Genomic DNA, 12,616 nt, shown 5'->3' with positions numbered 1-12,616 from the left:
TTGCTTCTCCAAAAGAAGAGGGCAGTCCTAAGGAGCATCTCATGTTGGATCCTAGAATCTGGAGACCCATGATGGCCTATGACCAGAGCTGTTCTGTGTGTAAATAGCTGGATGGATGGAAGAATGAAATGGATAGATAATCCTGTGTATGTGTGTCTCTCTGTGGTCCTCAGCGATCTAGACAGAGACTTTTGGAATAACAATGACAGCAGTTCTGTACAGCAGCGCTGGAGTTCATATCCTCCCAAGGAGTTTGTACTAAACATTTCTCCTTATGCCCCTTATGGAGATCCACGCCTTACCCTCAAGTGAGTCTTTGTTCAGGCTGGTAAGAGACACCACCCCTGAACCCAACGACCCAACCCTAACCCTTCCAATCCCCCCTTCCTATCCAACACAACACATACCTTGCCATACTTTTCCCTACCTTATCCGTACCCTTCCCATACTAACCCCAACCCAACCCTACTTCATCTAACCCGACCCCATCCAAACCCTTACCAATCTCACCCTAGTCCTCTGTAGCCAAATATTTGACTGGCATAAATGACTATTGCTATTATTAATGTTGACTAATTGAGGTTACATTAAATATTTATTTGTTCAACTTCATGACATTTATTCTATATATATGCTACACATTCATACAAGCCGTGATCTGTTGAGCTAAATTACTTTAAAGCTGTTTTATGCATCAGTAAATCAACTTCACATTGGCCCAATTAGTAGCATGACATAAATAAACAGTTATTCATTTTTGAATAAACTGTAGATAGAAATCGATCAACGCTATAGTATTAGCTCCGCACAGATTTCTGAACTCTTGCTAATGCTCTAGTTATAAATTAAGCCATCTACACGGCACAATAAATAAACTATATTTACACTGCGTCTTTCGAGTTTTGTCACGTTGCTCATTGGCAGTGTATTTACATCTACATTGCAAGCAAACAGCACGGCATGTTACAGATCTGGGCATCAGACTGTTGAGTTGAGCATTGGGATTGGTTGTCATTTCTGATGGGACTATTGACTAATATAAACTTCTCTGATTCGCCATGGGCATTTCATTGCTCAACGGACATGTCTGGGGTTGGTTAGAATACTCAACTGCTGTAAAAAGATGTAAAACCTTCCCTGTTCAATACTTTACCCAACCTCATCCCAACACAACCCATCCATAACCATATCCCATCTGAACAATACCCAACTGTACATCATTAAAAACCATTTACACTGGCAGGGCTGTACTGGGGAAGCTTGAAAAATAATAATGCCAAAATGCTAGTGAACTGGATTGGATTGAGATGTTGTCCACAGTATGTTATCTTGGGATATGTACAGACTCGCCATTATAATCATCTAAGATAACAAGATAAAACCAAAATGCGTAAAAAAGCAGAAGTTCGTTATTTCTGTGCCCCTTAGTGGCACCAAACGGAATTGCGATCTGTTTGTTTAAGATGCCCAGACTGGGCCAGACATTATAACACGGTCTCAACCAATGGCGCTAGTTGTTGTTTACGCACTTCCGTTTGGTGCCTCTAGTGGCACATAAATCACACACTTTGAGATGCGATTGAAAGTCATGATGCAGTTTTTATTCTTGATGTGACATTGCTGCTCTTTAAGCTTAGCAGGACTGCAGGGACACAATCAGTATATTTGACTGTTCAGTTCCTTGGCTAATCATAGCAGCAACAGCCTCAAATGCTCGACCAGATGTCTAGCTGCTTCCTGTCAAACATGCATGTCACAGTGGAGTGCTGTTATTTAGTCTAGATTGCTGCTGCTTCAAAACACTTTGGTTTATTTTGCACTCTTATTTGAATTGGTTTTGTTTTTGGACTGCTTAAATGTCCCTCACTCCCTACAGCCCTGCCTGTCTTTTCCTACCATATAACCTTTAACCTTTTGCCTCACCTCCCCTTTCCCCCATGGGGTGTTACCATGGAGACGGACAACCCTCCAGCTTCAGCTATCCTGTGAACGTCTAACAACAACAATAGCGGTTGACAAACAAACCAAAAATATGCTCTTCAATCCTGTTTGCCGTTGCCAACCCTAATTTTTTTACTTTCTTATTGAGGGTTGACCGTTACAGTACGATTGTAGTGTGGTAACCCCCGTTGGCTGTATGTTTGACATGTTTATATAAAATGTGTTGTTTGCCTTTGTGCTATCTGCCTTTCACCTATCTGTCTTTCTTTGGATCAATTTAAACGTATCCCTCTAGCATTCCTGGTCCTTCAAGTCTCTATCCACAGCGGTGTCTGTAAGGCAAACCCTCACCTGTTTAATCCAACCAGATTTTCATCCAGTGCTTTCGGTTAAAGAGCCGATAATAACACAAGGGTAGATTTCGTTCACCCCTTTGAAGAGAAAGAAATGGTTTAATGACATGAAATTTGGAAATAAAAAAGATATCTTAAAGATTCTCATTATTTGGGTCTTCTCCCTTTTCCATTTGGCCTAATAATGAGCAATATGATCTCACAGGAACACGACATGTTGTTTCCAAGAGTTACGGTTCCGTAGCATCAGCCACATTATGCCGACTCACTGGCAAGTGGCATCTCCTCTCAGAAATTTTCCGGCTCCAGCGTGTTTACCTTCCCTTGTGGAATGACCAGAAGTGCATTGCGTCCCGAATTAGTAATCATTGACAAGCGCAATTCAGAGGTTACATTTTTCCCTCTAACATTACATTTTTACTCCAGTGGTGGTTAGGTTTAGTTTGGGAGGGGTGGGGGTGGTGGTGTGGGGGGCAGTTTATAAAATATACATTCCTCCTCACTGTGTTACAGCATGTTCAGCTATAAACAACTTGCTTTTGGCGCCCCTCTGTGGACATTACACCTGGAAAATGGCACTAACACATGCCCATACAGTCAAAAACACTTATCGATTTCACCACTGGGGGCAGTGTTTCCCATTTCGGTTTCATTGTAAAACCTATTTTTAACCCAGCCCTAAAGATTATGGTCGTTCTCTTTTGGGACCAAATATATTGATGACTCATGTTGCACTACACAGATTTCTGTCCAATCAAATGCTCTCTAGAGTGTAGAAAATGTCCTTCCCCTGCAACAGACTAGCAAGCCAAAAAAATCATGGTTCATGGTTGTGACATAACTAAACACTGATGGCTATTAAAAAAAGGAACAAGCCCTGCGCCAAATTCTTTTCAAACTTTCTGTTTCAATAGTAAATAAGTCAACACAGGACAGGAAATAGTGCATGTCAAGCCATTTAAACATTCTTGTCCATCAAATCCAACACATTGGCTTTGGTGCCAGAAGTACAGAGGGGTCCAGATGGGCTAGCCTTTCTAGAAAATTCAAAATGAAATAAACACGTTAGCCGCGGTGGCTCAGGTGATTCAATTTTCCTCTCTCTCAAATGAGCTCACCGTTCAGTCTAGAGGCCAGTGGTCTTTACAAGTCTAACTTGTTGGATTAAAAAGGTGTGGCGTATATGCAGACTACTGCCTGATAAGCTCTGCTATTTCAGACGAAAACCGCAGATTCCAGCAAAACCGTCGGTGACCACAAACGATTGTTTTGCTGTTTCTTGGAACAGCCATTTTTGCTGCACTTGTTGCAAAGTCAGAATTTAAACCATTGAAGCGTTCACAGCATTTAACCTTTAATTAGAACTTATAACCAGCTTCAACACTTCAACACCAGCACTAGAGGCAAAGTTGAACGGAAAGTTTTGTAACAGAAGATATGTGTCCATGACAGATCTTCCTAGTGTTCTGGATTTGCCCTATGATTGCAAGCCAGATCAATGTAAGTTGCGTTTATTTAGACTGATTGTTAATTTCAATTCAGCCCTTTTGCATCCTGTGAGACATTCCTTTTTCAAGAGCTAAAGGAATAGATCACCCCAAAATAAAACATTTACTCACCTGCATTATGTTCCAACCCCAGAGCTATTTTCTTTCTTCCATGAAACACAAAAGGAGTTTTTAAGCTAATCTTTTAGTGGCCACAGTTTTAGACTTGAACTCATCGTGGTTGGTCATGTGACACAAAAGAAACTACGTTTTTTTGCCGTTGATGACGTCAAACCTGGGACGACACTTCCATGGATTTGAACACAAGCACGATTAAGATTTCAGAGCTCTGGCAAAGGGAAGAATGATCATAATAGATACAATTTTGGTCTACAAATTTTTCTGAAGCTATTATTTGACTTCATAAGTCTTGAAAAACAATATACAAGACGTGCCGGCTACTTTAGAATAATTGAAGTTCTTTTCTAGTGCATTTTTGAACTTATAAGTTCACTTTCATTCAAAAGAAGCTCAGACATTCTGTCTAATGTCTCCTTTTGTGCTTAACGGAAGAGCAAAAGCAGTATGAGGTTGGATTTAAATGATAACAGAATTTAAATTTTTAGGTTAATGCACCCCAAACTGCCATGATATTTTCTCACCTGGTTTTGTGCCAATCTGCGGCCTCATTAATTCAAAAGCTCTTTTTGCTGTTATTTTGTTTTTGGGTGTTGATGTTGTATTGTGAGCGTCTGAACCCTGCAGCTGTGTTATTTGAATCCCTTCACAACTGCATGATGACTTTCACCAGGTTTGCAAACTTGTGACCGATTACACTATTAAATACTGATTATAATTTTTTTTTTTTTTTTTTTTTTAAAGTAATCCTTTTAAAATATTTAATTTGTGTATGAGATCTTTCACACATTTTAGGGTGTCCATAACCCAAAGCATGTCCAAACATATCACTTGGGTGCCAGCAGGGCTATTTTAAGCATCATTCTTGTTGTAAATCCATTTTTATGTATCCTAAGCTGAGAATATGCACCTACTGAGAGGACTTTTATCAGTACCTGATAAAAACCACATTGTTTCCTGCCAAAGGTAACAGGCTCTGGAAGGCCCCCTAGAGGCTAAGCAGCGCTTTTTCTGTATTATTAGAAAAGTCAAGCTATTCCAAGAGCTTAACAGCTCAACAATGGCACAGCATTTTCAAAAACCCCAGGGCAAAGGACATCCTGTAGCTGTTCATGAATATTATGTAGTTACATTACAGGTCTAGACACTGACGGACCCAACCGACTGACATTTGTTTACTCTGCACCAACAAACAGGGTTCCCATGGTAATGGAAAACCTAGATATATAAGGCCATTTTTTGTTTCTTATTTTGTTTTTACCAGGCTTGGAAATGTCATGTAGATTATAGGAGTGGATTTTCGGATTAATCAGCATTCATTCTTAAAATCTCTATCGTTTACTTTGAAGTTTACTTCAGTTTTGGCTGTGTTGATTATTTGATTTGTTAAATAGCAACTGAACTGAAAAGATCATGGGACAGTCATGGAAATTAAAGGGTCAAACAGTGTGGGAACCCTGTACTAATACGCATGGTTTACCTGCTTACACACACGTAACCCTATCTTTTCTTCCGATGTTTGTTCTCTTCTTTTCTTTCTTTCTTTCTTTCTTTCTCTGTATCCTTCCATCTCCCCCTGCTTTTCTTCTGGCCCATTCTGCTCAGTGGGGCAGTTCCCGGGGGCCAGAAAGGGGCTATGGGGGGTGGATTGGGGGACGGAGGGGGGCCATCGCGCAGTGACAGCGTGAGGAGCATGGTGACGGGGGCATTAAAGCCGGCAGGTGGCAGACAGTACAGAGCCGCCTGCATTCAGGAGACTTCAAGAATGGCAAGTGAGTCAAACCCACAGGGGACATGAAAGAGTGTGTCTGTGTCTGTATGAGAGATGTTTAAGAATGTTTAAAACGCCTTTGAGTGGGTCTGTGCTTTGCTGAGATTTCAGGCCGCCCTGCTGTCTATTAATAGCACGAGTCTTACCACTGACTCACTTAGAAACACTCAGAAATGGCTATAGCTCATTTCAGTCAATTATAAAACATAACAGCCACAGAAATGACTCAAACGGCATATTATGTACCTGATTCATTCGATAAATATAACACGCAAGGGATAATCTACAGTCAGCCCGTGATGAGGCGAAATAAACCCAGAGAAGGTTTTGTATCACACTGAAGGGGTTTATTTTGTGGTAATGACCATCTGGCTGTACATTATTCTCCGTATTACATGACTACTTGGAATTTTAAATCAATAAATTGGCATGAAATATTGTTTGAGGTTGATGTCATTTACTTAACACGCATTTGTGGTGTTTATTTGGCACGATTCATCTCTATATGTTATTCCAGATGTCCTACTTTTTAATGACAAATGACACTCCAGTGACAAACGCCCTGCTCTTAAAGCGATAGTTCACCCAAAAACATTCCCAAACCCGTATGACTTTCTTTTTGCTTTCTTTTGAACACAAAAAAGGAGATGCTAAAATATTAATCTCAGTCACCATTCACTTTCATTACATCTCTTTTCAATAAAAGTGCATGGTGACTGAGACTAACATTCTGCCTAACATCTCCTTTTGTGTTCCACGCATTACCGAAAATTATAAGAGTTTGAGGGTGAGTAAAGGATGAGAGAATTTACATTTTTTTGGGTGAGCCATCCCATTACGGAGAGAACAGCAGAAAGTTAATTTTTAATACTTGGATTTGAGTATTTGAAAACCATATTTGTCATAAGCGTCAGCTCACAGTTAAAGTTATATAGAAGCAATTTCAGAGACATGAGCGATGGCTGGAGCATATTAAACAAATGTTCCATCCTAATCACTGGCGGGTGAAAGTGTGTAGCACAAAATATTCATACATTAAACGTCCTATTAAAGTGCTGAGTGTTTTTTGGAATCATAATGTGTATTTGTCAGCTGTGTAAGCAAGTGAACATCCTGGGAGAGGATCAGATACTGTATCAGTGCAATCAAGTTGGGTTTGGTTTTAGTTAAAAGCAACAAAACAAAGATTTATATAAAAAGCGTTCATGCTGCGTTCCATCCAGAGTCGGATGCGGGACATTCCTAATTGATTTCTCTCAAAAAGACATTTCATTCCCTGACATTCGGAAGATGATGTATTAAAAAAAAAAAGCAAATTTCAATGCTAGTATTTGTTTTTGCAGATGTTCAATTGTCAACAGATTTTTCCTGGCAACTAAATTGCAGAGCATAAATCATTTTGCTAGCATAAAAAGCTAATTTACTGTGTTTTACACACCTGTCTCTGCAAACGAGTTTTACCATCATGTAGGAACTCTTCATCCATGGATTTAATTTTATTAATAGTTAAAGGGATAGTTCACCCAAACATGCAAATTCTGTCATCAATTACTCATCACTAATTATGTTGTTCCAAACTTGTGCGACATTCTTTCTTCTGTAGAACACAAAAAGAGATTAATAATGAATGCAAAATTTAGTCTAATGGGCAGGGCTGGACTGGTAATATGGCATACCGGCAATTTCCCGGTGGGCCAACGCACTTTTGGGCCGATCAGGGGCGGAATGTCATCGGGACGACAGAGCGGGCCGGTGGTTCGACCGTGAAATGTGCCGAATGGGCCGCGATAAGCAACGAGTCGCCACGATATGCAGAAAAGGACAGCGAACACCCCAACCACACAACAATATTTAGCGACCAGTCCAGCCCTGCTAATGGGGCTTTTCCACTGCACGGTACAACTCAACGACTCTTGCTTTTTGGGATTTTTCACTATGGACAGTACCTGGTACCTGGTACTTTTTTTAGTACCACCTCAGTTGAGTTTCCAAGCAAGCCGAGCCGATACTAAATGTGATGTCAAAATCCTGCAGATCACTGATTGGTCAGAGAGAATCGTCACCACCAGCATCACTGGATAACAGTAAAATTTGTTCATGCAACTTTCGAATTGTGAAAAAAGAAATGTCTGTGCGCAAAACCACGCCATGGTCAATAAACGAGGTGCTGACGGTCCACTCGTTAGTGATGAACGAAACTAAAAAAATCTCTCAGGAAGTGTCTCAGCTGTTGGCTGCACACGACTACCACCGAAACTACCAACAGTGTCAGGAAAAGTTACAAAACATAAGTGACAACAGAACCATCAAGGAAAATTGGAAGTGGTTCGACTAAATGGACGCTATCTAAACCGGCGAGCAATGGGAGGGAGAGCGCCCTGGACTGGTGTTGATCCACGATGGAGGATGGTACGTTTTGTTACGTTAACTCTATTCTCTGCTTGAAAGCTTCACTTTATTTAGTTGACCAGATACTGGAAGCTTCTAAAACAACCAGGCCAATTTAACTGTTACACTTGTGTAAAATCCCCATGCAACAACTGCTTTAAGCAGCACAATGAGCTAGTAGCTAACAGCTAGCGGTTGTGTTATTGTTTTGGTCAGTTTGCGTCGTGTTTAAGATGTCACGGCAATAGAGGCGCCGTAACTATGATGATCAGCCTATAATCCCACCCACGTTGAGGTGGCACTAAACTGCAGTGGAAATGCAAGCTCAGAAAAGTAACGCGAGTAGAGTTGAGGCGAGTCGAACCGTAACGTGCAGTGGAAAAGTGCCATAAGTAGCCATTCACATTCACTGTATAATGAAAAGATGCAATGAAAATGAAGGTTGACTGAGACTAGCATGTTCTCGGAAGCAGTACCGCCACTCCCTATATGCATTTTACACAGTCTGCATAGGGCACCAACTCCCTAGGGTGGCACCTGAAACAACACCGGCTGCCCTTACTCGCACAATATACATGTTATTGAAGGATCCAGTAGCAGTCGCAGAACACAAAGGATTGAATCGCACTTTTGCACCGACCTCGCAACTCACGGCCACCCCCATCTGACGATCACGGACCTCTGCGTAGTGCATCAATTTGACCAGCGGCGGCCCTACTCGGAAGAAAGAAAGTAATTCGAGTTACAACATGAGGGTGATTATGTGACCGAATTTAAAATTTTGGTTGAACTATTAGACCTTCCAAGTTGAATGGAACACAGCATATTTATACATAAAGGACTAATAACTTAAAGTGAATAACATTAAAAAAAAAAAAAGAACAATACAAATTGTATGGCGTCTTAATTTTTATCAGTTGGTAATTAATTGGATCTTAATGGGAGAATGGGAGAAATTGAATAGTACAGTAAGTAATTTGTGAGATCATCCAAAAAGGAAAGTTGGTTCAGAGGCGGAGCAAGTTATACTGTATTGACAAACGAGTACAAAGTCAAACCTGTGTTTTTTTGGAATATCATGCACTGAGGAGTCATGCATAATAAGATCAGGAATTTGCATGATGTATTTAACGTTAAAATAATGCAGCGTTTACGTTGTATTTACGAAATGTCAACTTTGAGATTCTACTCGGAGCTCTTCACGTCATGAAACTTCGGAAGTAATGTTTCTATGGCAACACTCAAAGCGCATTTGTTGTTGCAAAGTCTTTAAGAACAAAGCGCTTCAAGTAACAATGGCATAATAAAATGGCATTTGTTCACTACCTTTAACTGTTGAGGTCATAGAAGTTCGGCATTCCTAGAATTGCGAGTGCACAATTTGTAAGCCATGAAGAATTATATGAAGATGCGTACACTTAATAACAGTAATTGTCTCCTATCCAAGGTTAATACGCTAATAAACTATACGACATCTCATAGCCCTGAAGCTCTATCAGACAGTGCTAAAATTCTGACCTTCATCTTTAATAAAGTAATTACGGTCAGTTTTGATTTCATGTTGACTTTAACAGGACCAGTTAACAAGACACTGGTAAACAATCAGGGCAGGAAGAAATGAACAAAGACATGACATGAACAAGCACCCAAGCTTCAAAATAAAAGACATGACCTAACCGAACAAAACAACCAGAGCTGTGGTAACGATACTGTATCTGTGTGCGGTTTGTGTGTGGACATATCCAAGCAGTGAGTGTCGTGTGCACATGCACACACTCTCTCTCTCTCTCACACACACACGGGGCTCAATTTAAGTTTTGTTCACACCCCTAGCTTACACCTCCTTTCCTCCACCACCTCACATACTTCACATACACTTCTCACACTCCTTCCATACACAGTCCTCATTCTTCTCTCTCTCTCTCTCTCTCTCTCTCTCTCTCTCTCTCTCTCTCTCAGCACGCCCTCCGTTTTTCTTCATTAGTAATTGGATTCTATTTTCAGGCAGCTGTATGAGTCTTTCTCTTGTGTTTATGTCTCACACCCCCTCTCTCTCTCACACACATATTCTTGTCTACATCTAACATTCTTCTCCATGCTTGTTTGTCTCTTGGTGTTTGTCCTGCAACTTCCTGATGCCCTTAACTAGAGTAACCAGTGGTGCCAGTGCTAGCTCAGCCCTATGCCAGCTCATGAAAGACACCATGAAATCAAAATTGATCACATTTATGTTCTTAATGCACATTCTTGGTCTCATCGTGTATTGTGTTCTTTCATAAAATGTAAAAACTTGCTCCGCCTCTGAAAGGTCTTTTTTTCGGCTGATGTGGGTGATTCTCATGTACCTGTAATATATACTGTATATATATTATAATTTGCATTTACCCCCTCATTAGTGCAACTGTGGTTCGTGCTAAGCATCATGGGATGTAGGAAAAAGGTGGATGGCCAATAGCCAAGAACACATACTGTTCACGATCCAGTCAATTCCTGATTGATGAAATCAAGCCCAACCCTACAGTATATTTTCACTGAAATCCGTCACATTACTGAAGTTAAAAGTGTTGTGATTGGCATATCAATTTGACTTAAACGTACGGATGGTTATCTTACGTTTCATCTTACGGAAGAATATTAAGGGAAATGTTTACAGGTGTGAGTAGGCAAAACTCAAGCTGAAGTTTCAGAGGGGGGTTTGACACATTTTTGATATCAGAAGGAGCCTCTGAAACAAGGCTAATGAGTGAGAGATGTAATTGCAAAGGGAGGGGAGGACAAAAGAATGAGGGATGAAAAGGATGCACTTGGTTGGCTGTTGAAGAAACACAGGGCCGTGGTATCAGGCAAGCAAATTTACGACACAAAAGAGAGGAGAGGGATGAGTAGACGAATGTAGATACAAAGAACACTCGAGAGATGGGAGGCTCTCAGCAGACCAAAAAACATGATCCTTGAAGAACCGTTGGCGGACGACTTACGGCGCACACACACCGCATCGATCTAGTCATTCTGGACATATATTGCGTTCCTGTCAGTCGGGGACAGTAGTGGGCCGGAAACAGGCCGCGCACATCTCGCAGACGCACATGCACGATCTCCGCTTACCGTCCGCGCAAGGCAGACTCGCTTGGGCCGGGAACGGACACGCACATGCTCACACGCTCCTGCAGGCACATGCAGACCAGGGCGGCTGCGGTCTCATTTGGTGCCTGTGTTACGTTGGCTACTGTCTTTGTCTGATGCTTCCATCCTTTTTTCTGCTTCTCCACCTTTCCCCGCCCACATCTCACCCGGCTCCGCCCGTTTCCCCTCCTCCCTCCCCTACTTCATCCGACGATGATTCCTTTTCATCTCTGGCTGTTCCGTTGTGCCCCCATCACCCCCTCTTCCTCTCAATTTCTGCCTCTCCCCTCCTCAATCAATTCCCTCTTTGCTTTCAACTTGTCCTCGACTCTGCCTCCATGCCATTCTCCATCTCCTACCCCTTTTCCGCCCCTATCCAAATCTTTCTCCTCTCCAATTTGTTCTGGTCCCACCTCCATTCCTCCGTTTCTCGCCCCTCCCTCTGCCTCTCTCGCCCGTCCTATTCTCGCTCTCTGCCTACCCTTCTGCTCTGCCCGCACAGTTTGGCCGACCACGCCCTCTCCTCGACTGCAACCATGGACTATTTTCCTTCATCGGGGGAGACGCCTCGGCCCCGGACGTTGCTACGCCAGCAGAGCCTCCAGCAGCCGTTGATCCACGCTCCAGCCCTGAGTATGGCCAGCAGACCTCCCATCTCCCAGAGTTTGGGTCAGCTGCACACACAACCAGGGAGTGGAGCGGGAGGGGGTGGGGGCGCCGGGCCAGGAGGAGGGGGCGGGGCTGGAGGCGGGGTTGGTTCGCACTCTTCCAGGAGCAGTCCGGCAGGTGGAGGAGCTTCACGCTATAGGTCAGGAGGTGCCGGGGAGCAAGCCATTCTTGAGAACCCTGGCAATGTGGATCACATGATGGGTCAGATAAAGAAACGAGGCCTGGATGTGAAATCCTTCCTGTAAGTCACTTCCTGTGTGGGCTCTAATTGTGTTATAAGTGATTGTGCATGTCATGTTTCTGCTTTATTGGGTTTTTCTAACATTATCGTTCTCGTCCCAGTCATTTCCCATATCAATATAAGTTAAGCTCAATCGACAACATTTGTGGCTTAATTTTGATTACCACAAACAATCATTTTGACTCATTTATTTAAAACAAAGAAATAAAGAAAAGATAATTGCGGTTACAAGTAAGGCACTTTCAATAGAAGTGAACAGGGCCAGTTCGTAAACAAGTCCATAAAATACACATTGTGTCAAACATGTAGCCACAATACATTAACATTAAACATTACACATGATGATTTTAGTGTGATAAAAGCACTTACTAACCTTACCTGTGTAAAGATATATTCACTACATCATTGCCATGAAACCCTGCAATTTTTCCCCGCTACATTTATATACTGTACGCATATACTGTAGTTCACGTCTTGTGGCTATACTTTGAAACAGCGAGTATTT

At 42.0% G+C, this 12,616-nt stretch overlaps 1 protein-coding gene across 4 annotated transcripts in view; it reads left to right on the top strand.

Annotated features, from left to right (window-relative positions):
* The window catches only part of LOC127640624 (synaptotagmin-7-like), a 137,423-nt gene that overhangs the window by 76,088 nt on the left and 48,719 nt on the right, over window positions 1-12,616 (top strand). For 2 of the 4 annotated variants that reach the window (XR_007970100.1, XM_052123286.1), the window contains exon 1: window positions 8,847-12,111. The exons of 1 other annotated variant lie outside the window; for it this stretch is intronic. Coding sequence is in view for 2 of the 3 variants with exons in the window: in XM_052123286.1 (XP_051979246.1) it covers window positions 11,165-12,111 (947 nt within the window). In the remaining variant the exon portion in view is untranslated. Of the gene's footprint in view, window positions 1-173; window positions 309-8,846; window positions 12,112-12,616 lie in introns of those variants that run through there. One more of the 4 variants, XM_052123288.1, reaches the window with a different exon arrangement.

The sequence above is a fragment of the Xyrauchen texanus genome, chromosome 49, assembly GCF_025860055.1.
Source record: "Xyrauchen texanus isolate HMW12.3.18 chromosome 49, RBS_HiC_50CHRs, whole genome shotgun sequence".
NCBI classification, from domain to species: domain Eukaryota; kingdom Metazoa; phylum Chordata; class Actinopteri; order Cypriniformes; family Catostomidae; genus Xyrauchen; species Xyrauchen texanus.
The sequence above is the reverse complement of the archived record's forward strand: the minus strand, read 5'-3'. Positions and strand labels throughout refer to the sequence as shown.